We start from the raw sequence: 26861 nt of genomic DNA, 5'->3' as shown, positions 1-26861 counted from the left end.
AGAACATTCACCCTCCAAAGCCATCATCCACAAGAACAGCCCACAAACCCTCCCAGTGCAGCAGAGACCCTGAGGAGCATCTCACTCACTGAGTCACAGCCTTTAAGTCCGGCTGCCTGCCTGAGGTCTCGAAGTGCGACCCACTGGGCCTTGCCCTTCCACACTGGCGCCCTGTGCTCACAGACAACCAGAAACAGCTTCTCGAAAAAAGGCAGAGCTGGCACCATGGGTGGGGCTCTACCCACAGGTGCCACGAATGGACACTGCTGTCCCTAGGGTGACTTCTAGTGTTATGTGAGACAGTTGGGGCTCTCCCAACGGGAACCGAAGAATCCAAACGAGGAATATGGTCATTCCAAGAATTCCCTCCTCCTAGACATTTTTCATGTTTTTGTTGCAGTATCATTCACATACATCTTAACATTTACAAACGTCTTAACTGTTTAGCTCAAAGGGTTTTGTCAACCATACACTACAGTGTACTTACCACCCTATCCCGGGTAAAAGACTGCCGTCACCTCAGGCTTCTGCTGCACCCCTCTCCAGCCAGTTACAACCCCCACCCCATTCTCGGACCTCCATCACCAGAGTTTTGCCTGTTGTTGGGAGTTATGGAAATGGGGTCCCACGGTATGTATTGCGTGTGCCTCACTTCTCTCACTTGGCATAATGTCCCTGAGACTATTTTGTGTCTTTCTGTGGGTCAGGAGTCTGTTTCTTTTAATTGCCAAGTAGTATCCCACTGCGTGATTGTACTACAATCTGTTTATCCATCACCTCATCATGAGCAGCAGAGCTGTTTCTAGTTTCTGGCAATCCATGAATAAGGCTTGTTATGGTCATGCTTGTACAAGCCGTTTGGAGGATCCCTTCAAAACACTGTTAACCTATCAAATTATATGGCCTGGTATTTCTATGAGACACATACATAATTGCTAAGGGGTAAGAGATGCCAGCCTTTTACATTTAGCATTAGAAGGGAATTTTTTTAGCACCATTGTTTTGCATTATGTCTCATTCTGAACTAATATCAGTATCGAGAAGAATTGACTATTGTTTACACGTCAACTCCTGTTTATCATATGTGTTTGTAAACAACATTTTGCTGGACACCAGATATGCTGATTCGTTCACATACTGTCTGAGGCTGCCTCTTGCTGCAATGGCCAAGTTAAGTACTTGCAACATAGACCGTATGGCCAGGAAGGTCTACAGCGTTTACTGTGTGGCCCTTTATAGAAAAAGTCTGCCAATACCTGGACTAGAACATCAAAACAACAAATCCCAAACCCTCATGTCAATGTGCAGAAATAAGGTGATTGTTTCAGGAGGAGAAGATTTTTCTATCAGCTCCAATACATGTAAAAATCCACTGATAATAAATAACCTAAGTGCAGAATAAAGGAGGAAATAAGTAATACTGTCATTAAACATCTGACCTAGTTTCTCAACAATGCAGAGGGAAATAAGGTGACTGACCCTTGAACGTATCCCAGTAAAATAAACCTCACCTTTTCATCTTCCAGATACTCGATGTCTGCTGTATTGTAACCATCGCGGTGACGGTGGCTTAGGACTCTGAACCGACTGATGCCAATTGCGTCCACAACTGAGCTGCCATCCGGAAACGTCCTGACATCGTTGATCTCCAGCATGCAGCCATACTCGGAAATCCTGAAAGGACAGGCAGGAGAAATAATCATGATTTAACAATGCAGGGAGTCTTCATTTTTCCCTCGATGGGTCTGGGTCTTACTAAATAAAACAAACAAAACGAACGGTGTCTCCACATTGGACCAGCACGGTTCTTTTCTCTGAGACACCTGCAGGCGATTCCTTGTGTTAAATGGAATTTCCTCGTGCACTGTGGCTGCAGAGGACAGGCTGGCGCTGAGAGTGCCATGCCTCAGTCGTCCACCACTGAGCCAGTGCTTTCAGAAGGACCCAAGAGGTGGGGAGAGACAGAACCTTAAATTACCAGCCCCTGGGCTGTCCTCCCCCACCTCCATGACGCTGGCCAGCTCTGCCCTCCCTGCTCACTGCTATGGAAAGTCGTCACAATCACAGCCTTTGTCTCCCTGTCTCCGTTTTGCACCTCCATACCCCAGCGGGAGTCACAAATGACTTCGGCATGACCCACTGACCTGCTGCTGACCCAACACCCTCTGCTGCTCTCTTTCACCCTCCCTGACCCGTCCAGCCCTTCACAGCTTCTGTCCTCCACATGTCCCTTACACATGGGGTGCCCAGGACGGCATTCTTGGCTCCTCATGTATCCCCCATCCAGAGCCTTCCCAGGTGACCTTACCCACCCTCATGTCTTTGTCATTTGTTTGTTTAGTTTCAGGTGTACAAAACAATGTAATAGACATTTACACCCCTCACAAAGTGATAACACCCCTCCCTCAATCTACTATCCTTCTGACGTCATCTATGGCTACTTCAATTCCATTGACTCTTCCCTATGCTGCACTCCACATCCTGTGACTATATGTATATATAATTATATGAGGTCAGACAATTAAATTCGTGAACATGTTGCAACGCTGTTGCTGTCCTTTTTTGATATCAGAGGATTATTCATTATGAATTTGTACCAACTGGACAAACAGTTAACCAAGTTGACTATTTGGAAGTGCTGAAAAGGCTGCGTGAAAAAGTTAGACGACCTGAACTTTTCACAAACAATTCACGGCTCTTGCATCACGACAATGCACCAGCTCACACGGCACTGTCTGTGAGGGAGTTTTTAGCCAGTAAACAAATAACTGTATTGGAACACCCTCCCTACTCACCTGATCTGTACCCCAATGACTTCTTTCTTTACCCGAAGATAAAGGAAATATTGAAAGGAAGACATTTTGATGACATTCAAGACATCAAGGGTAATACAATGACAGTTCTCATGGCTATTACAGAAAAAGAGTTCCAAAATTGCTTTGAAGGGTGGACTAGGTGCTGGCATCGGTGCATAGCTTCCCAAGGGGAGTACTTTGAAGGTGACCATAGTGATATTCAGCAATGAGGTATGTAGCACTTTTTCTAGGATGAGTTCGCGAACTTAACTGTCCGACCTCATAGATGACATTCAATATTATTCAGCTTCAGGTGTAGAGAGCAGATTACTGGGATTTATTGTTTTGAACATTCATTAGTGTTTTGTAAACAAGATTCTACTCAACAGAGAATCTCCATAGTGGAGATTCTCCCTTCTATTATAATATCCTGACTTTTCTGTTAACACTACACTATGAGGACACATCCCATATCATTATGAATAATTTTCAATGGCTACATGCAATCATATATTTGAGTTATAGCACTGTTTACTTAGCTAGTCACACAGTTATATTTATATTGTTTCCAATTTTACAATTTTTAAAATAACACAGTAATATAAATATTTATGCAAAAGTGGTTTGAGGGGATTTTGGTGGTTTTTCTGTGGTAACAGAAGGGGCTGTCATTCCCTCAGGATAGTTTCTAGAAGTAGAATTACCAAGTCCAAGAGTCAGACGTTTTAAAAACTGTATTCCGTATCACCAAATTATGTTCCCAAAGGCATGTGACAGTGACATACATTCACTGCACCGCCCTGCGTCAGTGGCGGGCATGCTTTGCTTCAGGGTGCCTACCCTGCTGCCCAGTCACTCATTTTAATGTCTCAGTTCTACTTAGGAACACCCGAGTGGGAAACGCAATAGACTGGGGACCGGGGACCAAGTTCTTTCTGGCTACATCACTGACTCTTGCGGAAATATCAATCGGTTGCACAGCCTCTTTAGAATAGACTGTTCTCATTTGTGAAATGGGAATAAACAATTCAGGTCCCCTATAGTTGTACAATTCCAGTAGCTATGAAAACTATGGTAAACCAAGAGATTAGATTGTAATGCATATAGCCATTCTCAATTTGATTTATACACATCAAGTATTCATAGGTAGAGGAAGGTTTCCTTTAAAAAACACAAAAAACCCTAATATTATGTCAGGTTGCAGCTATGTAGGCTCCCACTTTTAAATAAGAACATTCACCCTCCAAAGCCATCATCCACAAGAACAGCCCACAAACCCTCCCAGTGCAGCAGAGACCCTGAGGAGCATCTCACTCACTGAGTCACAGCCTTTAAGTCCGGCTGCCTGCCTGAGGTCTCGAAGTGCGACCCACTGGGCCTTGCCCTTCCACACTGGCGCCCTGTGCTCACAGACAACCAGAAACAGCTTCTCGAAAAAAGGCAGAGCTGGCACCATGGGTGGGGCTCTACCCACAGGTGCCACGAATGGACACTGCTGTCCCTAGGGTGACTTCTAGTGTTATGTGAGACAGTTGGGGCTCTCCCAACGGGAACCGAAGAATCCAAACGAGGAATATGGTCATTCCAAGAATTCCCTCCTCCTAGACATTTTTCATGTTTTTGTTGCAGTATCATTCACATACATCTTAACATTTACAAACGTCTTAACTGTTTAGCTCAAAGGGTTTTGTCAACCATACACTACAGTGTACTTACCACCCTATCCCGGGTAAAAGACTGCCGTCACCTCAGGCTTCTGCTGCACCCCTCTCCAGCCAGTTACAACCCCCACCCCATTCTCGGACCTCCATCACCAGAGTTTTGCCTGTTGTTGGGAGTTATGGAAATGGGGTCCCACGGTATGTATTGCGTGTGCCTCACTTCTCTCACTTGGCATAATGTCCCTGAGACTATTTTGTGTCTTTCTGTGGGTCAGGAGTCTGTTTCTTTTAATTGCCAAGTAGTATCCCACTGCGTGATTGTACTACAATCTGTTTATCCATCACCTCATCATGAGCAGCAGAGCTGTTTCTAGTTTCTGGCAATCCATGAATAAGGCTTGTTATGGTCATGCTTGTACAAGCCGTTTGGAGGATCCCTTCAAAACACTGTTAACCTATCAAATTATATGGCCTGGTATTTCTATGAGACACATACATAATTGCTAAGGGGTAAGAGATGCCAGCCTTTTACATTTAGCATTAGAAGGGAATTTTTTTAGCACCATTGTTTTGCATTATGTCTCATTCTGAACTAATATCAGTATCGAGAAGAATTGACTATTGTTTACACGTCAACTCCTGTTTATCATATGTGTTTGTAAACAACATTTTGCTGGACACCAGATATGCTGATTCGTTCACATACTGTCTGAGGCTGCCTCTTGCTGCAATGGCCAAGTTAAGTACTTGCAACATAGACCGTATGGCCAGGAAGGTCTACAGCGTTTACTGTGTGGCCCTTTATAGAAAAAGTCTGCCAATACCTGGACTAGAACATCAAAACAACAAATCCCAAACCCTCATGTCAATGTGCAGAAATAAGGTGATTGTTTCAGGAGGAGAAGATTTTTCTATCAGCTCCAATACATGTAAAAATCCACTGATAATAAATAACCTAAGTGCAGAATAAAGGAGGAAATAAGTAATACTGTCATTAAACATCTGACCTAGTTTCTCAACAATGCAGAGGGAAATAAGGTGACTGACCCTTGAACGTATCCCAGTAAAATAAACCTCACCTTTTCATCTTCCAGATACTCGATGTCTGCTGTATTGTAACCATCGCGGTGACGGTGGCTTAGGACTCTGAACCGACTGATGCCAATTGCGTCCACAACTGAGCTGCCATCCGGAAACGTCCTGACATCGTTGATCTCCAGCATGCAGCCATACTCGGAAATCCTGAAAGGACAGGCAGGAGAAATAATCATGATTTAACAATGCAGGGAGTCTTCATTATTCCCTCGATGGGTCTGGGTCTTACTAAATAAAACAAACAAAACGAACGGTGTCTCCACATTGGACCAGCACGGTTCTTTTCTCTGAGACACCTGCAGGCGATTCCTTGTGTTAAATGGAATTTCCTCGTGCACTGTGGCTGCAGAGGACAGGCTGGCGCTGAGAGTGCCATGCCTCAGTCGTCCACCACTGAGCCAGTGCTTTCAGAAGGACCCAAGAGGTGGGGAGAGACAGAACCTTAAATTACCAGCCCCTGGGCTGTCCTCCCCCACCTCCATGACGCTGGCCAGCTCTGCCCTCCCTGCTCACTGCTATGGAAAGTCGTCACAATCACAGCCTTTGTCTCCCTGTCTCCGTTTTGCACCTCCATACCCCAGCGGGAGTCACAAATGACTTCGGCATGACCCACTGACCTGCTGCTGACCCAACACCCTCTGCTGCTCTCTTTCACCCTCCCTGACCCGTCCAGCCCTTCACAGCTTCTGTCCTCCACATGTCCCTTACACATGGGGTGCCCAGGACGGCATTCTTGGCTCCTCATGTATCCCCCATCCAGAGCCTTCCCAGGTGACCTTACCCACCCTCAAGGCTTTTTTGTTTGTGTGTTTGTTTAGTTTCAGGTGTACAAAAGTAAGTAATAGACATTTATACCCCTCACAAAGTGATAACCCCCTCCTCAATCTACTCCCCCTCTGACATCATCTACAGCTGTTTCAATTCCATTGACTCTTCCCTATGCTGTGCTCCCCATCCTGTGACTGTACGTACAGTTAATTATATGAGGTCTGACAATTAAGTTAGAGAATGGATTGCAACGATGTTGCTAACCTTTTTTGATATCAGAGGGATTATTCATTATGCATTTGTACCAACTGGACAAACAGTTAACCAAGTTGACTATTTGGAAGGGCTGAAAAGGTGGCATGAAAAAGTTTGACGACCTGTACTTTTCACCAACAATTCATGGCTCTTGCATCACGACAATGCACCAGCTCACACGGCACTGTCTGGGAGGGAGTTTTTAGCCAGTAAACAAATAACTCTATTGGACACCCTCCTTACTCACCTGATCTGGCCCCAAAAGAGTTCTTTCTTTACCAGAAAATAAAGGAAATATTGAAAGGAAGACAGTTTGATGACATTCAGGACATCAAGGATAATACAATGACAGCTCTGATGGCCATTCCAGAAAAAAGAGTTCCAAAATTGCTTTGAACGGTGGACTAGGCAGGCGCTGGCGTCGGTGCATAGCTTCCCAAGGGGAGTACTTAGAAGGTGAACATAGTGATATTCAGCAATGGGGCATGTAGCACTTTTTCTAGGATGAGCTCACGAACTTAACTGTCTGACCTCATAATTGATATTCAATATTATTCAGCTTCAGCTTCAGGTATACAGAGCAGTGGTCAGGCATCTACAACCGTTCTCATGGTTCTGACTGTAATGTGTATCCTGATGATATTGATTGTGCCTATTGAGTTTATAGTATGTGCTCATTCGAGCTTCACAGAAACATGGAGGCTCAGAAAAATTAAACAATTTACGTAAGTCCCCAATAAAGTTTAGAGCCAAGTTCTGAACCCCAGTCTATCTGGTTCTGAAGTCAGTGAACAATTCAGTGCACACCTTGAAACTATTCAGTGATGGTTCCAGGTTACATGCCTGCATGAACTGCCTGCTGAATACCTTTACTGAGACCTCTAATAAAACTATCTCTTCCTGGTGACCTAAGGGGACTGTCCTATCTACAGCTGTGCCGTGCATGGGGGGCACCCTGAAAATCCCCTTCAAGTGAGGACTTCCTGCCGCAGCTATCAGCTGACACTTCCAAATGTCACCTCGTCCATGTCTATGTCAGCTGCAGAGCCGGTCTCTCCAGCGCGCACCTCGCCTTGCCCTGGGACAAGGAATGCGAGTGGGTGCAAACTCCTCTGCACCTCTGGCTCCCAGCGAATCTAGGCTCTCGTGCTTGTCCACGTAAGGCCATTAGAAATTTGGTTAAAAAATTAGCTGAATGCTTCCTACACTTACAGGTCTCCTTCTCCTGGGCTCTGCCACAGGTGAGCCAGGATTTTGGTCTATTCTCTCCCTAGAGGGACCAGTCTTTCCTTTACCTCAAGCAGCCTCCACTGTCTGACGGGTTCAAGAAACTTATGTTCTGTAGTTTATCTGGAGTCACATAACAGTCTACTCAGCGTTCTGTATCCTTGTCGAAGTGGAACTTTTGGCACTTGATTTGTCACTTTGCTTTTGCTGATTTTGATTAATGAAATTTTGATATAGTCAAATGCATTAATCTCTTCCTCTATGTTCTCAGAAGCTTGTGTAAAAAACAAAAAATCTTTCCCTACTGTGTTTCCCCAAAAAGAAGACCTAGCCGGACAATCAGCTCTAATGCATCTTTTGGAGCAAAAATGAATATAAGACCCAGTCTTATTTTACTGTAATATACGACCGGGAATGTGATGCGATGAGATGCGATATAAAACCAGGTCTTATGTTAATTTTTTCTCCAAAAGATGCATTAGAGCTGATTGTCTCCAACTAGGTCTTATTTTCTGGGAAACGGGGTACTCCTAATTATAAAGATAATCCCCAATATTTTGTCTTAAATGTTTTTATATCGTTTTTCACATTTCAGGCTAGAAATACAAATGTGTTATTTCGTGTGTATGGTGGAAGACAGAGATTTCTTGGCCCATTTTGATTACCCACTAATTTTCTGAGTATTTTTTATTGAGTTTCTTCCTTTTTCTCACAAAATTACATATAACTTTGGAGTCTACACATGAGTAGATCTGTTTCTTATCTCTGTATTGTTTAAATGGTCTACTTACTATGAATTGTAAGTCTGACACTGTAGAAATTCTCTTCTCTCACTCAGCTGGGCAAAAGGTTTCATGGTCTTAGCCTTTGGCTTTTCTGTACTGATTCTAAAATCAGCTTGAGCAACTCCACGGAAAAACACTCTTGGGATGTTGACTGGAGCGATCTTGTATTTATAGACTAATTTGGGTAAAACTGGCATCTCCATGACACTGAGTCTATGCATCCATGACATGGTATTTCTCTGCATTTATTTAGATCTTCTTGAATGTCTTTCAATAAAGTTGTAGAAGTTTCTTCATAAACGTCCTACACATACCTTTAAAGAGATGTATTTCTAGGTACTTGTGGTGGAAACTAGTGGATGTCCCTAAAAATCCATTCTCCTTTCCTTCCTGGCACATGGACTACATTTCCCAGCCTCCTTTGCTGTAGGTGTGAGAGGCAGCCATGTGCCCCTTTTCTCCAGAATCCTGTAAGAGCACATGTGCCTCTTCTACCAGATAGTATTTTAATGTAGTGACCTTACCATGACCAAGCAGTGCTGACAAAGCCCTAGGGGGTTAGGAAGCCAAGAGGTGGGAAGGATCCACAGGCCCCAAAGGTGCCCATGGAGGGGAGCTGTCTGCTGATTCAGAACCTCTGCCTAAGACAAACGACGTAAACTAGGGGAGGTAAAAACCGAAGTAGAGAAGGTTTCGTGGAGGATGTTGCCCTTTAGACCTTAACAATTTAACAGGTTTGTCTGCATAATGACGAGCTAAAAGAGAACTGCAGGCAGAGGGAAGCGTGGAGGTATGAAGACACGAACTGTACTTAGAAAAGTGTACCCGCAGGTACGACAGTTGAAAGGAAGGAGCAGGACATGAGGCGAGAAAGAAGGCTGGGCTCACGTCACGGACCGCCTGGAAGTTACCCTCTGTGATGCAGTGGGAGCCACTGGAGATTTTCAACATCCTGCCTTGTTCTTCAAGAAAAATGACAAATTATAAATTTAATTAGGACCCTTTGAACGCTGATGAGTCTTACCCGGCGTGCTCAGCGGATAAACACATGCCAAACCGTTTGGTGCCAGTTTCCATGCACCTTCTTATCATAAGCCGGCAGCGGGGCTCAAAGACGTGGAGCGGACACGGGACGGTGGGGAAGGCCATGGCTCACACGAAGATGGGGACGTCTCTGGTCAAACTGTAGGGTAAGGGGAAATGTGAACTTAGATGGGGGAGCTGCTAGAAACGGAAGGGAGTACTAGGCATTACGAAATAGCAAAGGCCAGCCAACCTCAATTCTCTCATTCACAAAGTAAAACCCTCAGTCTTGCCTCAAGGACCACAGCAAAGCTCCCAGCTCACCTGGGTTTCCTGCCAAGCCCGTCTGAATTTGACCAGAGAAAACACACTGAATTATATTATTACTTGACTTAAAAAAGTTGTAACTTAGGACCACTATACAAAAAATTCTGACGAAAACAAAAACTACACAGTAATCACGGGTAATGAGTTCTACATAAAAAAGAATGGAAGAATGATAAGATCTCAATACTAGCTAACGGTTACTACAATGTAAAACTTTAATCACTTTAAAAGATAAAAAACAACTCTGAAGCCTATTTTGAGTGTTACTTCTGTTTTCCCTTCTGTTTCTATATACTAATATACTGTGATTTTCAAGTCTGAAAGAGTCAGTATTGCTTATTTAGATACAAAAAGTAACTATATAATTTTGTTAAAACATACTTTTGAATCATTTCTTATAACCTCTTTCAAGGAAATGTCCATAAACACTTTGCAATTATTTTTTCTACCTGAGGCTTTCTAATTTCTCTGCCAAGAAGGGAAAACACTGAGCTAGAGCTATGAGGTTAATAAGGATTTTTTCCTTTAATCTGGACGCAACAGCACGTGCATAAAGCCTGAAAACTTACTTTGACAGTTCCGTCATTTCTTCATCATAAATTCTCTTCCTATCAGACAGTTCATCCGACAAATACCGAAAGATTAATTCTTCAGCCAAAATAGTTGTATTAAAATTTCTGCTCGCCAACAACTATAACGAAAGGAAAAGTAAAAAAAAAAAAAAAAAAAAAAAAAATTAGCACATGGTTATTGATTCTAAAGGACAAAGCACTGTGTTCCCAGGCAGAAAGGTCAGCTGGGAGGTGGAGGGGTGGAGTTTCTGAGAAGACAAAAGGGGTGGGGCTGAGAGCAGGAGGTCCTGTGGTGGGAGGGGCCAGCCGGTGCTCCACAGAGAAAAGGGCAGGAGAAGGTGTTCACCTGGGGGAAAGATGAGGCCATTCCAATCTTGATGCTGCTACATTTCCAAACAAGTATCATAATGTCAGGGAGGGGAGAGGAAGTGAGTACGTTGTTGGGAGAGAAGAGAAACATGAAACAATCATCTTGGAGCGTGAAAAACTAGAGCTACTACAGAAGAATAGTACGAATAACTACTAATGTTTTGAGTCTAAGATTTAAGATTGTGAATTTAAATGGAAACCAATCTTCCTAATCTTGTTGTTTATCTCTAGCTTTGCTACATTCCTTACACAGAAAGAGTAAACTTTCCTGAGATTGAGGAAGAGAGTGAGGGACCAAGAAATTAAAGCTGGATGTGAAAGGAAAGTCAGTGGAAACTGAAGGAAAAAGTGCTGGGATCAATGGGCTGAAGGGTCGAATGTGGCTGGAAAGCTGTTACTCTGTGTGTGTGCATTGTTTTCAGCTCAGGTGCAGGAATGTGCAAATCACAGCTCTTGTTCACTGACATCCTAATATTACAGCAGGTACCCATGGCAGATGCTTCATATAAGTGAGGCCTTAAAACAGTAGGTATTGTCTACACTACACTAACCAAGTACCTGGGTTTCAGAAAGGTTAAGGCCTAGAGCCATGGTGGCACCCCAGGTAGGACCGCAGGCTGGTAGGTTTCAAGGTGCTGCTGTTTCTTCGGTAACTGACTGCATGTCTGGGCCTGGGTTGGCCCTACATATTTCTCACACTTATGCCTGGGGGAGTGCGCAACATACTGCTAAGCTTCCCTTTAGCTTGTGTCAGACAAGCTATGTGCATTGCTGGAGTTGACTGAGAACTAGGAGCTCAACTTCTGGAAACAACTGTGTTTGAGAACCTCAGTCACAAAAAAAAAAAAAAAAGCAGAAACAAGTGTCACCTCATTCACAATACTCCTTCATAACTTCATTATTGATGACATAGGTATTTTATAAACCGTTGGTTTATGGTATCCTTTTACTGAAGGGGAATACAGTAAAATGTGCTTGACTTGGCATTATGTTAACCAAGACTTCTGTAATCACATAGTGATCGATAATTCATGTTTATAATAATGCATGTGAGGAAGTCTAAGCTCATGAAGTGATTTCTGCATTGAAGAAAGATCAAATTATGATTCTGGATTTTAGTTAATTTTATCATATTCTAATTTATTATTCTGTGTATAGCTTGCCTGTAATCATTCATTCATTCATTCATTCAACAAAGATTTCCTGAACCTCTAGTACGTATTCTGGTCCCTGGAGATAGAGGGGAAACAAGACAGAAATCGGTCTCTCCCTGAAGAGCTTATATTCCAGTGCCCACCCCCAGGCATTGCTTCATCGCACAGCCTCCTACGAGGGAGCATTAACCACAGAAGCTAATGGAGAGTCTGTGCTACAAACGGTGGTCACAAAGACATGCATTTTCCTCTAAGAATAGGTGAGCCACCCCCAGACCCCCTGGCCCAGATGATCATGGGTACAATGAGAGAGCAGGCCAGACGCCATGTCTGGAAGCAGGAAGAGACAGAAAATACCATGGAGCAGAACAGCAAGGGAACCAACAAAGGAAACTGCTACGAGAATGCAAAATGCATCCACCGTCATGACACACAGTGCAGAGTACAAGGGTAGGTATTTGTAATGAGAACCCTGAGTAACTTGGAAAGATTTCGTATGTATGCAATTTAACAAAGCAAGTGTGTACATATAATGTTTCCAAAACATTTCAATTATAACAACTTAGTTTAACAAGTCTTAGCGGTAAATTAATGTTACAATTATTTAAACATTCACTTAAGTATAATGTTTCCTTTGCCATGGCAAATTTAAAAATGAATTTTATTGCATATTTGTTTTAAAAAAAAACAACACTTTATAAAACTTAAATCCATTAAATAAGTTTAATCTCCAGGAGGTAATTAAGGCAAATATTATTTGTATCATTTTACAGATGAAAATATCCTCTCCCCCCAAGAAGTTAAATAATTTGCTTCGTGGAAAGTTAGTGGCACCAACATGATCTGACCTGAACCTAATATAGTTCATACAGACTCACTATTTGAAAAATTGATCAGAAAGCACTCAGCTTTTAAATGTTGTTTATTGTATTTACTGTACATAAACTGTGGATTGATATTTGGTTTATATTTGGGTTAGACATAATTAACTCCCCCCATGGAATCTAAGTTTTGCTGGTTTTGATTTCAGACCACAAATACTTAAAATTGACAATCCACCACAAAGGACTTCCCAGTAGTCAGAGACAATCAAATCTTCAATCCTTTGCAAAACTGAATACTGTAAAATGACTCTACCTTAAGATGAGGTAAAGGAGATAGTCATACATTAAGTATATCGTATGTCAACCTTTTACGGTTAACATATGGTTAAGGACGTGGCAACGTTACCTCAACTGTTTATAATTAACACACAGTAACAGCTCCAATAATGTCAGCTATTTTTAACATATCTCAACTACAATTCATATCTGAAATTTTCCTTGAAATTTAGTTGTTTCTGTGTCTAACTTCCCCTGTGCATTTTTTGAGAACTCAGAGAGATGGGAAAAAGACCTCTCTGTGGAGAAATCCAACTTTCTGTAACAAACAGGTAGTAGGAGCTAAGCCACCCTGGAAATGAGCATCTATGGAGGAATGAGAAGAGGAGCTGAACTGTTTGCTGTTTCTCAAGAAACACTTACTTCTGAAAGTTTTTCTTTGCACAGTGGACAATGCGGGGCATGGTCGAGGCAGCGTTCAAGACATTTTAGGCAAAATGTATGTCCACATGGCATAGTGACAGGCTCAAAGAGCAACCTAGGGGAAAAAAAAAATCTTGAGTTTTCAGCAAAAAGTGTCCAGAAGAGACTGTCAAATAATCTATTTGTTTTATAATAAAAATTCCTAGGCAATTCCCTTAGTGTTCCAGAAATCACTATCGCCACTTCCACTTACATATTCCTTATCAAATTTTTAGAAATCAATTATTACTGAGATATATATATAATCTCTCTGATAAGAAGAAGCCCATTACAGTTAGGATATAAAACTCAGAAAGGCTCAATTTTTCAGAGTTGCATCGATCCTCTGTCATCCTACCTCATGCAAAGGGCACACTCAAAGTCAGTTACATCTATCACGAGCTCTGGACTTCCTCCTATGTCAGAGTCCATGTTCCTTTGAGGTGAGGAATCTGCCTCTGAAAACATTGAAAATACTATTGTTAACACTTGCACATCTGGTTAAGAGCATGCACTATTTCCTCTGGATAAAATGTGTCACATAACAAGTCAAGCTGGGCAGGAATAGCTCTGGTCCAAGTAACAGTATATAGCAATGACTATCTGGACAGTAAGCAGGAGTCAAAGTTAAAGTTACCCCAAAATATTCTAAGCAATTTTGGACTACAAAGTCCTTGTAGGATTGACTATTTAAACTCTTCTGTAATCTTAAAGCTGATATATTCATTTCATTACTAATTTTAAGCTGTGCAAATTTTTAAAAAATAGACTAAATATTAGTTAACCTTCTATCACTTGGGAGTCACACACGCTGTGACAAAACAGCCTCCTGACCTTTCTTGGGAATTTTTCCAGGGGCGTCACTCAGGTCCTGTGCATCCTCCGAGCCATTTGGAAACTGTCTCTTTAGACCAGTGCTGGGTGCTACTCGAAGGATACTTTCTAACATTGCTTTATCCTCTTCTTGGTGTAGTCCCAGTATAAAATATAACACTGAAGGACTGGTATTTCTAAACAGATCAGATTTCTCTGGTGAATTCTGTTAAGTAGAAAAAAAGAATCCTGAATATTAAAGAATATTATCTTTCTCACAGCACGAGAGAAAAAAATTCATGCAGTCACCCTCCTTAGAAGGCTTTGGAAAAAAGAGGGCTTGTATACTTTTCCTTCACAGTTGGTTTCATCTGTTAACTTTCAAGATGAACTTTATACACTTTTCATGGTAAAATGCCGGATAGTTTCTTCCTGCGACAGATCAATGGAACATCAGTCTTCGTATATTTCAAATCACACCCCTGCTTTCTTCTCTCCAAGCCAAAAAATAATTTCAAGTCTCCTGATGTTTGGAGATGTTGTAAAACTTTCTTTCAATCTTCAGTCATTTTCATTACTTCCATGAACTTTTATCCCTCAAGTAGAGGAGCTAGAACTGGCCTTGAGAAGTACTTCAAACATAATGCCACAGTCTGAATAACTTGTAAACATTCAAAATGGAGGCATGACATAAAGCTTAATCAAAATAATATTGACAAACACAAGCACCTCATACCTGAGATCTCCCCGCATCACCACCTTCTTGGGTGTTTATACGGCTGTGATGCTGAGCCTGTAATGTGCTGTTCAACAGTCCGCTTTGGATGGAAGGGGTGATACTTTGACGCACATTTTCTGAAGCTGGAAAAAACACCTCACACATTACCTATAAAATTGCCAAGAAGAAAGAATACTTAAAACACTTCTGGAAAATATATACTATGCCTTAAAGATTCAGAAGAAGCTATGAGGCAAAAATAGGCCTAAAGTATTGAAAAGAGTAATGGCCATATTCCAACTGCCAATATTTTAAAATTCAAATGTTTCAAAACCACAGTCAATGTTTTAAGCATTTTACCTCCCCGCTCCTTTCCATCTTGGTCTTACAAAATATGAGCATTACAGTTCCTTCCTGTCTGGTCTTTACATATCTGCTACAGAGAATCTCCCCCAAAGTCTAATGGATAAGAGAGAAAAGTAGGGTGTAGAGGTTGCAGGGGGTCCTGGGTTGAGTCTAAGCTGTGATCACCAGGACTGAGACATTTCTAGAGGACTGATCAATTTATAAGAAAGCAGACGAGCCACCTAGTAAAGCACGTTAGAAGAAGAGGAGGTGATAGTTTAAGAACCATGGACCAACTTAGCTTTTGGTGGTGGTGGGAAGTAACTGTCAATTGCTCGGTGGTCCTGCCAAACCTCATGGACTCAGCTGAATCCATTGGCTTAAGAGAGGCAAAAGGCGTATGACCCAGCAATCCCTCTCCTGGGTATCTACCCAAAAAATCTGAAAACATTTAGAGATAAAGACACATGCGCTCCAATGTTCATTGCAGCTTTGTTTATGGTGGCCAAGACATGGAAACAACCAAACTGTCCTTCGATAGATGAACGGATAAAGAAGTTGTGGTATATATACACAATGGAATACCATTTGGCGGTAAGAAAAGATGATATAGGACCATTTGTGACAACATGGATGGATCTTGAGAGTGTAATGCTGAGCGAAATAAGTCAGACAGAAAAAGCAGAGAACCATGTGATTTCACTGATATGTGGTATATAAACCAAAAACAACAAAAGAACAAGACAAACAAATGAGAAACAGAAACTTATAGACACAGACAATGGTTTAGTGGTTACCAGATGGTACGTGGGGTGGGGGGTGGGGGGTGGGAGATGAGGGTAAGGGGGATCAAATATATGGTGATGGAAGGAGAACTGACTCTGGGTGATGAACACACAATGGGATTTATAGATGATGTAATACAGAATTGTACACCTGAAATCTATGTAATTTTACTAACAATTGTCACCCCGATAAATTTAATAAAATATATTTTAAAAAAAAAAAAGAGAGAGAGGCAAAAGGAATGACTAAACCCTAACAAAGAATCCCATTTGTTCATGTGACAAGTGAGTCCACCATAACCTGTGACCTCTGCAGCAGTGAAGGACAGCAGCTCAACAGGAACCCAGTGTCCGCAGCACTGGCTCTGAGGCGCTTCAGCAGAGCGGTGGGAGGCTGCCAGGGTGGGTACCAGGCTTCCTGGGCATCAATAAGCTGCTATCGTTTTGTACTGTCTCTCATAGATCTCTAACAGCCACAAAATGCTGGAGGGGAAAACATCATGTCTGAAAAAGCACCCGACAGACAAGAACCCACAAGACCTAAATTCTCGTCCTGGAACCTCTGGGAATCTGTTTAGCCTCCTCGAGCTCAGGCTGAATTCTTCATGACACTGTTGTAAAGATCAGTTGAGATGAGATATGTTAAGATTCTCATGAAATTTGCAGGTGGGACAAAGCAGGCAGAGATGGTTAAAATAGCAGAACTGGAGATCACTATTATTTTGACAAGTGGCAACAATGGCCAAAACCAATGAGAGACAATTTAACAGGCTTAACGAAGACTAATCAACCGCACAAGGAAAGGATAAACATATTGCTAAAAAGTTCTCATTTAAAAAATCTAGGCGTCTTGGCTAACAGTTCAAATAAAAGCCAATGGTGTGATGGTATCTGGCTAAAAATAAACACACCCCATGATGTGAACACAAGAGAAGGTAAAAGTTCACTGTTGGATGTGGCTGCTGAAATTTGGGGTACATTAGAATGCACCCAGAGGCGGAACCCTCGCAAACCCTTGTGTAAGAAAAGAATGTTTGGTCCAAAGTATGACTTAACACAAAGGCAACAGCTGCTCTCAAATATCTAAGATGGCTTAAAATGAAGGAAGCGGAACAGAGTCATTTTCTCTTGCTCTAGAAAATAAAACTAGAACTGTTAAAAGGAAATGACAGGGCAAATGTATGGTAGAAGTTAGCAATAAATAGTGTTAAAATAGAGAAACACCGACATGAAAACAAGAGCTCCTGGTCACGGGCAGTGCTGAAATTGTGTTCCTACTACACAGGCTTCTCCAGAGAGTAGATTCCTACATTAAGTGTGACAATGACCTCTAAGAAGACGGAGCGAATGATCTGCATAAAAGTGCAGGTATTTCTGCATCGTGCTGGTGAAGCTTCACTGAAAGGGTGAGTCAACCTATGAAATTGAATTGCTCTCTTTTGCATACAGCACAACGTCTTCTATAGGGCCCCTACACAAACGATCACACTTAAAAGTACAAACTCTAGGAAGCAACACTTTGCTTCCCCAGCCACATATATCAACCTTGCCTCACCAAAGACGTGCCATTCTTTCAACGGAATTGAGATAAGTGTGTGCTGTCTCATGAAACATTCTGCTTCATCGATGGGTGAAAGCTACTGAATGCATGAACCCTACCATTACTGGGGGTTTGACAATATCACTGTCATGAATATTCAGAATTGCATTTTCGTTCATTTTATATATAAAAGTTACTCAGCATGGATACGAAGGCTATAAATAAGAGAAAGAAAAAAGTCATTTATAAGAAATCACACCTTCTGTGCTTCTTCTTCACTGAGGTACATTCAGGATTCAAAGCAAGGCAGTAGAGAAATTCCTGCAACACTTCCTTACTTTTTCCCAATCCAGAAAGAGCCTGAGCTTTCACACGATGTCCCTGGATTCATCAAAAGATTAGATATACGCTTTTAAAACGGTGTGGTTATGAGTTCGCTAACATACAAACAGCCCTGAAAAAAAATCACTAGAACTATTAGTTTTACTTTCATATTAAGTAGAACAAATGCCAACCAAGAACGGCTGGAGCTCTGCTACCTTAGAAACGGAGCAGACTTGAAAGTCTCATTCACAGAACTCACTATCAGGACACAGGCATCACCACCCCTGGAATGTGGGCCCAAAGCAGTTCCCACGGGCACGCGAGCGGACTGGCTGCCTACCAACTTCAAATTCATTCTGTGATCACAGGTCATGACCACATTCCTGTCTTTAGGGAGTGTAGTCTCATGAAAGAAGACAGACAGGACAGGAAATAACCATAACATAAGCGTAATATTCAAAGTGTCATAACAAAATTAACAAATTGCAATACGGATCAGTACTTTCCAACATTGTTTTTGTTTTATGGGTGCAATATTCACTCAAATTATTAAAAATATGGTGGCTTATTTGTTTTACTAGATCATGTGTTACATGTCCATTGGGGTCTGTTGCTGTCATCATCTATTTTAAGTCTTTTTTCTCTGTTGGACTTTTTCTTGTTGATCCCGGGTTCTATGTGCATATGTAAGAAAGATGGACTGTTTCCAGCAGGTTTTCTCTGATACTCAGTCAGAACCTTTGTCCTCGTAGACTTCATTGCTGAATGGAAGACATATTGGGTCCTTTGTCTACATAAGTGAGACCTACTGGGGAAATTTCATTTTCAGGTGTGTGGCAGGGGAGCCAGGCTTTAGCTGGGAGTCCCTCATACCAGGATTTAGAGGGACTTACTCAGGAGGACCCACATGCATTGGCAGCCATACTTTCCCCAGGGAGTTTGTCTAAATGCTTTGCAGAGGGACGCCTGTGATTTTTTTTTCCTCTACAGCTCTGCACAGCGGAGTGAACTGGCACTGTCAAGCAAACCTCATTTCTCACTCCTTTCCCCTCGAGCCTCAATCACATCAAATCCTCTCTCAAGACTGTATTACGACCGGAGTTTAATCCCCATTTGAAATGTAAGGTCTTCTACTTTTTCCTCCACTCATGCACATTCCAAACATTCTAATCCCATTCAACATTCCCCAATCACTTCAGTTATGCACTTATCCTTGTTTTTAATTTCTGTCCCATTTTATTAAAGTATAATTTATATATAATAAAATCCACCCATTTTAAACGTGTAATGTGATGAGTTTTTCTAGTTTCATAGCACTGTGTTCACAAATGGCCAGATGTAAAAGCCTATTTTCAGGTCCCTATCTTAAATGACTTCTTTCTCTATTGTTTTAAATGCCATAAATGTGCCGATGGTGACCAGTTTCTATCTCCAGCACCAACATTTCTAACATTTGCTAATGATCTAGTCATTGTATCACTTATCTTCCAGCTCTCTGGGAGACCAGCCATTTCAAAAGACATGACAAACATTTTGGACAATATGCCCTCTGTATTATCCTTGAGTTCCCCAAAAAGCCTAAAATGTACTTCCAGCCATCAAAGATTCATTTACAGAATTCTTTTAATTTTTGGTCAACATTTGAAATTTTAGTAGTTTTCTTATTCTCCTTCTAAGAGTGGGTCCAGTTTTTATGCAGCCTGAAGCTTACACAATTTGGAATGTCCTTTTAAAGAAAAAGTATAAAATTATGAATAAGAAGTGCCCAGGGCCCCTCCTAGGCATTATGCAAGTAAGGGGACCTGACTCTCAAGCTTCAGTAGCTTCTAAATTTACTCTGTCTGCTTATCAAAAGTTTTAAGGGAATAATACTGTCTTATACACAGAAAGCACTTCACAGGTTGAAGTTTTTCACACAAGTACACATACTGTCAATCAGTATTTGCATTTTTGACATTGTATCAATACATGTCTATTAACTGAATTAACTAATTTGCAAACAGTTTTAAATCTTACAGGTTCCCTGTTTGGGTAAGATCAAAATTACCATGTGCCTGTTTATATTTCTGTGTATGGGCAAATATTCTGTTACCAGTGGCTTGTCTCCATTAGCTCCAAAAGCTTTGAATCAGTATGAGCCATGACTGGCTGCTTACAAGAAGAGTTTTGCCTGGGTGAAACACATTGCTGTAATAGCCCCCGACTGGAATCTTGATGTTGGTTCTACAAGTGCTTCCATGTCACCTCACCCATAGTTGGCGAATTGCCTCCTCCCCTCAGTCCTTTCAACTTACCTTCCAATGTCACTCCTTTATCCCGCAGTAATCATATTAACCTGGAAATAAATGTCTATCCTTTACTATCTTAAAGTGATTTATCAGGGTACGCTTCTGAAGAAGCTGTTCTTCACTAGGCATTTCTCAAAAATTGAGGTCCATAGATTTGCAATAAACCCTAAAGATATTACCAAAATCCCAAAGGCTAAAGATTCATTTGCTGCCTCTCTAACATACAATTGCCATGTAACTTTTTAGTAATTAAGTCTGTCTTTTGTTGGAGACACACTGCCAATATTTTAGCTCAGAGATCAATACTGTGGAGAAGAATCTAGCTTCAGAGGCTAGTAGGTCCACTATCAGTCAGAAACACTACACTTACACTTCACAGCAATTAAGGTTCAATCATTACCGACAGAAATTACCTCGGAAGAATAAAAGATCTAGGGATAGGGGAAAAGGCATTAGAAAAAAGGAGTAGAGATGTTTTTTGAAGCAAACAAGCAACAAAATAGATTTGTGGGTTTGGTCCAACAAGCATTTGCTTCCCATCCTTCATTCATCCCCAAATCCAATTTAACACTCAATATCATCTGAAAACATTTTGATGGTTAGATGGGAGGAAAAAAGGAAAGAAAGGAGGGAGGGAGGGAGGGAGGGAGGGAGGGAGGGAGGAAAGCTACATCCATCTTATTTATTAACCAGGGTTAGTGCTTCTTCAACGTTTCTAAAATAAAGATGATAAAAAGTAATATAGCAGGAGAAAAACTATTTTTATTATTAGCTCATGGAGCATGCTATAGGTATTAATTTCATCACAAGTTATTTAAAACGTTAAAATCTCTTATAAGAGTTTCAAATTCAAAGATTCGTGAAAAAAGCACCAACTTTTATCCTTTGCCTTCTTGCTCTTCAAGGACAACATAAGCTATCACTCATTATCAAGTCAGCAAAGCTTATTTTGTGTCATCAGAGGAGGAAATATTAGAGCTTTCCAACACAAAGACTAAAATTATTCCAAAACACATAGAAAAAGTTCACCCTTTTCCTAACACCCTTTATATGCCCCTGGCATCTTAGGGCCGTGGTGTTAACCATGATTCTGACATGACCTTCCTATTTAAAGTGTAATTTTAAACATTTTCTCTTCTCCTACACATGTCTACAATTCTAGCATTTTGTTTATAGCTTTATTTTGTGCAGAAGGCATATTATCCAGCTAAATAACTGTGGAGAGCAATCTAAATTTGTGTTTCTTGTGTAGATGCAGTTGGAGACTCGGTCTGTTACTCTGAGTTGTTTTCCTGTGAAGTGGATTGCTACATTTAGACTATTATAATTTGAGGGAAGGTACCTAATCACAGTGATCTTACTTTATTCTTAAGAAAATCGCATGAACTTACATTTATTATCCCAAAGCCAACCATACAAATACCTTAGTCAAGAAAGGTACATTCTGATAAACAATATTGGCATCCTGTAGAGCCTGCTCGTAGTTCTTCATGGTTAAATATAACTCTGCTCTCAACAGCAATAATGAATTATCTCCAGGAGCTGAAAGACATGAGGAACAGAAACAAATAAAAATGACTGCATTTAAAAACCAATCATCTTTAACTCCTTCAAAATACTAAGTTAGAAAATAAACATAAAGGCAAAATGAACAATTCCTTCCTCCAACACTATTTAGAGTTGAGTAGTTTGATACATATATTTTACATTGCTTCTTTCACTCTCTGTGTATAAAGACACACAGAGACTGAAAGTGAAGGGATGGAAAAAGATATTCCATGTCAATGGAAACTAAATAAAAGCTGGGTAGCTATACTTATGTTAGACAAAATACATTTTTTTAAAAGACTGTAATAAGAGACAAAGAAGGTATTATATAACGATAAAGGGGTTAATCCAGCAAAAGGATATAATTAATATTTGTAAATATTTATGCACCCACATTGGAGCACCTAAGTATATAAAGCAAATATTAACAGATCTAAAAGGAGAAACAGACAGCAATACAATAATAATAAACGGGCTTTAATATCTCATTTTTATCAATGCACAGATCAGCTAGACAGAAAGTCAGTAAGAAAACATTGGCCTTAAACAACACATTAGACCAGACAAACTTAATAGATATACAAGCATATATAGGACATTCCATCCAAAAGCAGAATACCCATTTTTCTCAAGTGCACATGGAACATTCTCCAAGACATATCATATGCTAGACCACAAAGGAAGTCTTAATAAATTTAAGAAGACTGGAGTCGTATCAAGCATCTTTTCCAACCACAATGGTATGAAACTAGAAATCAATTACAAAAAGAAAACTGGAAAATTCACAAATATGTGACCATTAAATAATATGTTACTAAACAACCAGTGCCTCAAAGGAGAAATCAAAAGAGAAATTAAAAAACTCCTTGAGACAAATGAAAATACAACATTCTAAAATTCATGGGAAGCAGCAAAAGCTGTTCTAAGAAGGAAATAGTGATAGATGCCTACCTACATCAAGAAACAAGAAAATTTTTTCGAATTTGAGTTTTGGATTTCTCCGGACAGATACCTATGAGTGGAATTGCTGGGTCATAAGGTAGTCCCATTTTCAGATTTTTGAGATACTTCCATACTGTTTTCCATAGTGGAAATTAATTTTTAAAAACTATTAACAACAACAACAAAAAAATAGTAGAAAACAACCTGAACTAACTTAAAAAAAAAGAAACAAGAAAAATCTCAAGTGATCAACCTAACTTTACATCTCAAGCAATTAGAGAAAAGAGAACAAATACAACCCATAATAAGTAGGAGATAAGAACGACCAGAGCAGAAATAAATGAAATAGAAACTAAAAGACAATAGAAAAGATCAACAAAACTAAGAGCTGGTTTTTCAAAAAGATAAACAAAATTGACAAACCTTTAGCTACACTCACCAGGAAAAAAAAAAAAGGACTCAAATAAATAAAATCAGAAATGAAAGAGGAAATGTTACAAATTATACCACAGAAATACAAGAGATCATGAGTGACTACTATGAACAATTATAACCAATAAGTTTTACAATCTAGAAGAAATGAATAAATCTTGCACCACTATCTTATACCATCCACAAAAATTAACTCTAAGTGGATTAAACACTTGAATGTAAGACCTAAAACCATAAAACTCCTAGAACACAGGCAGCAAGCTCCTTGACATAAGTCTTGGCGATGATTTCTGGGATTGGACACCAAAAGCAACAGCAACAAAAGCAAAAACAAGTAAGTGAGATTACATCAAACTAAAAAGCTTCTGCTCAGCAAAGGAAACCATCAACAAAATGGAAAGGCAACTTTTAGAATAGGAGGAAATATTTGCAAACCACATATCCAATAAGGGGTTAATGTCCAAAATATATAAGGAACTCACAACTTAACAGCAAAAAGAACAAACTATCTAATTTAAAAATGAGTAGAGGATCTAAACTGGTACTTTTTCCAAAGAAGAAATACAGATGGTCCACAGGAACATGAAAAGGTGCTCAACATCACTAATCCTCAGGGAACTGCAAATCAAAACAATGAGATATCACTTCACACCTGTTAAAATGGCTATTAGTAAAAAGACAAAAAATAACAAGTATTGGTGACGATGTAGAGAAAAGGGAACTCTTGTATCCTGCTGGTGCACCAGCAGGATACAAGAGTTCCCTTTTCTCTACATCGTCACCATACTATGGAAAACAGTACGGAGGTTCCTCAAAAAATTAAAAATACAACTACCTTATGATCCAGCAATTCCACTTCTGGATATCTATCCAAAGAAAACAAAAACACGAATTTGAAAAGATATATCCACCTCCAAGTGTCCATCAATAGATATTCATTTTTTATGGATAAAAAAAAATTGTATATATACAGTATTTTTCAGCCATAAAAAAGAAGGAAATCTTGCCATTTATAACAATATGGATGGACCTTGAGAGCATTAAGTGAAATATGCCAGACAATGAAAGACAAATACCATATGATCTCACTTATATGTGAAATCTAAAAAACAAAACAAAACAAAAAAACAAGTTTAGAGAAAACAGAGAACAGAGGTGCCAGAGGTGGGAAGTAGTAGGTGGGGGAAATGACTGAAGTGGGTCAAAAAGTACTAACTTCCACTAATAAAATAAATAAGTCATGGGCATGTAATATACTCGTATAGCCTGGTGACTCTAGTTAGTAATACTGTATTGCATATTTGAAAATTCTTAAGAGGATGGATCTTAAAAATTCGCATCACACACAAAAAATTTATCACTATGTATGATGACAGATGTTAGACTTATTATGGTGATCATTCTGCAATAAATACAAATATTGAATTATGCTGTAAACACGAAACTAATGTTGTATGTCAATTATACCTCAAAAAAAAGTCAATTGGAAATGTTCATCTGTTGATTATGATCTGTAATGAGATTTTATATATTTCGTCTTTGAAAATACACATAGGTCCTATGAAATAACTGATGTCAATCCACATATGATTTCAGATTGAACATTTCATTGCTTGGAAGACATTTATAGAATTCTGTTAGATTCTTTTGTTAAATATTTGTCTTTTTAGTATGTCATTATATACTAAACATAATTGCAGATTAATCATTTCCAACTGAAGATTAAGTGAAGGCTCCTCATTGCACAGTTAAATGCATTTTGAAATACGGAAATCTCATTTGGAGTTTTTTTGGAACTCTCAAAAAAAAAAAAAAAAATGCTGTTGGAACTATAGTTTGAGCTTGGGAAATATACCTGCTTCACATTTGCGTGAGAATGGAGGTCTTCCAGTCTCTCATCTTGTTCCCACTTTGCTAAAGGTGATTCTCTTGAATCTTCAAAGTAATCATATCTCATGCAAACAATTAGCTTTGACTCTTGCATTCTAATATTTATACCGATTGTTTCCTTTTAACTCTCATGTCGCAATAGTGGTGATAGTGGACATTTTTCTCTTATTGTTGAATTTTAAAAGAATGTGTCTAAGTATGTTTGCTATAAGCTTCTGAGAGAGAATACCAAATTTGATAAGTCCTCTCGTATTTCTAGCAATCTATGAGGGCATTGTAACAAGTAGGTGTTGAATTTGATGGAATACTTTTTCAGCATCTCACTCTGTTATTATAGTGAATTACATTGAAAGATCTGTCTAATTGACTGCATTATCCTTATATTCCTTGGAAAAGCTCTTCTTTTTTTAAGTTTTATTTTTTATTAGTTTCAGGTGTACAAAACAATGTAATAGTTAGACATTTATCATTTATATCTCTCACACAGTGATAACCCCCCCCATCTACTACCCCTCTGACATCGCACACAGCCGTTACTTTTCCACTCTCTCTATTCCTAATGCTGTATTCCACCTCTTGTAAATATATTTGTGTGTGTGTGTGTGTGTGTGTGTGTGTGTGTGTGTGTGTGTATATATATAAAATTGTAATTGACATTCATTATTGTTCAGCTTCAGCTTCAGGTGTGCAGTGCAGTGGTCAGGCATCTACATCATCCCTGAGGTGGTCTCCCTAATGGGACAAGTGTCCATCGGATACTCTACAAAATCTTTACATTATTGATTACATTCCCCAAATTGACTTTCGTATCCCCATGGCAATCTTGTGGTTACCGATTGTGCTTTCTAATCCCCTCACCTTCTCCCTTATCTCCACCCCCTCCATCTAGTAACCCTCAGTTTTTCCTCTATGTCTCTGAGACTCTTGCTGATTAGATCATTAATTTATTCTTTTCTTTAGAATCCACATATAAGTGAGATCATATGGTATTTGTCTTTCTCCGTCTGACGTATTTCACTTAGCATAATGTTCTCTAGGTCCATCCATATTGTTGCAAATGGTAAGATTTCATTCTTCTTTATGGCTGTGTAACACTGCATTGTATAAATGTACCAGTTTCTTAATCCAGTTGTCCACCGATGGGCATTTCAGTTGTTTCCATGTCTTGGCTACTGTGTATAGTGCTAAAATAAACATAGGGGTGTGTAAATTTTTCTGAATTAAGAGTTTTGGATTTCTCTGGATAGATACCTAGGAGTGGAATTGCTGGGTCATAAGGTAGTTCCATTTTCAGTTTTTTGAGATACTTCCATATTATTTTCCATAGTGGCTGCACCAATCTGCATCTCACCAACAGTGCACAAGGGTTCCCTTTTCTCCACATCCTCTCCAGCACTTGTTCGTTGATTTATTGATGATAGCCATTTTGACTAGGGTGAGGTTATATCTCATTGTGGTCTTTATTTGCATTTCTCTAATGATTAGTGATGTTGAGCATTTTTTCATATGTCTGTTTGCCATCTGTATGTCCTCTTTAGAAAAATGTCTCTTCATGTCCTCTGCCCATTTTTTAATTGGGTTGTTTTTTTGGAGTTGAGTTTTTTATAAATTTGGGATATTAACCCCTTATCGGATAGATCTTG

General features: G+C 39.9%; 1 protein-coding gene across 1 annotated transcript in view; it reads right to left on the bottom strand.

The window, feature by feature from the left end:
• Positions 1 to 26861, bottom strand: part of LONRF2 (LON peptidase N-terminal domain and ring finger 2) — a 51049-nt gene that overhangs the window by 14031 nt on the left and 10157 nt on the right. The window contains 10 exon segments of the mRNA XM_088796347.1: positions 5536 to 5698; positions 9611 to 9769; positions 10506 to 10627; positions 13555 to 13669; positions 13952 to 14051; positions 14428 to 14632; positions 15143 to 15292; positions 17565 to 17652; positions 18054 to 18175; positions 21830 to 21948. Of these exon segments, the coding sequence (XP_088652473.1) occupies positions 5536 to 5698; positions 9611 to 9769; positions 10506 to 10627; positions 13555 to 13669; positions 13952 to 14051; positions 14428 to 14632; positions 15143 to 15292; positions 17565 to 17652; positions 18054 to 18175; positions 21830 to 21948 (1343 nt within the window).

The sequence above is a fragment of the Rhinolophus sinicus genome, chromosome 2, assembly GCF_057876585.1.
Source record: "Rhinolophus sinicus isolate RSI-liver-muscle chromosome 2, RSI-T2T, whole genome shotgun sequence".
Classification (NCBI taxonomy): domain Eukaryota; kingdom Metazoa; phylum Chordata; class Mammalia; order Chiroptera; family Rhinolophidae; genus Rhinolophus; species Rhinolophus sinicus.
Note: the sequence above shows the minus strand (reverse complement) of the source record. Positions and strands in the feature narration are given on the sequence as shown.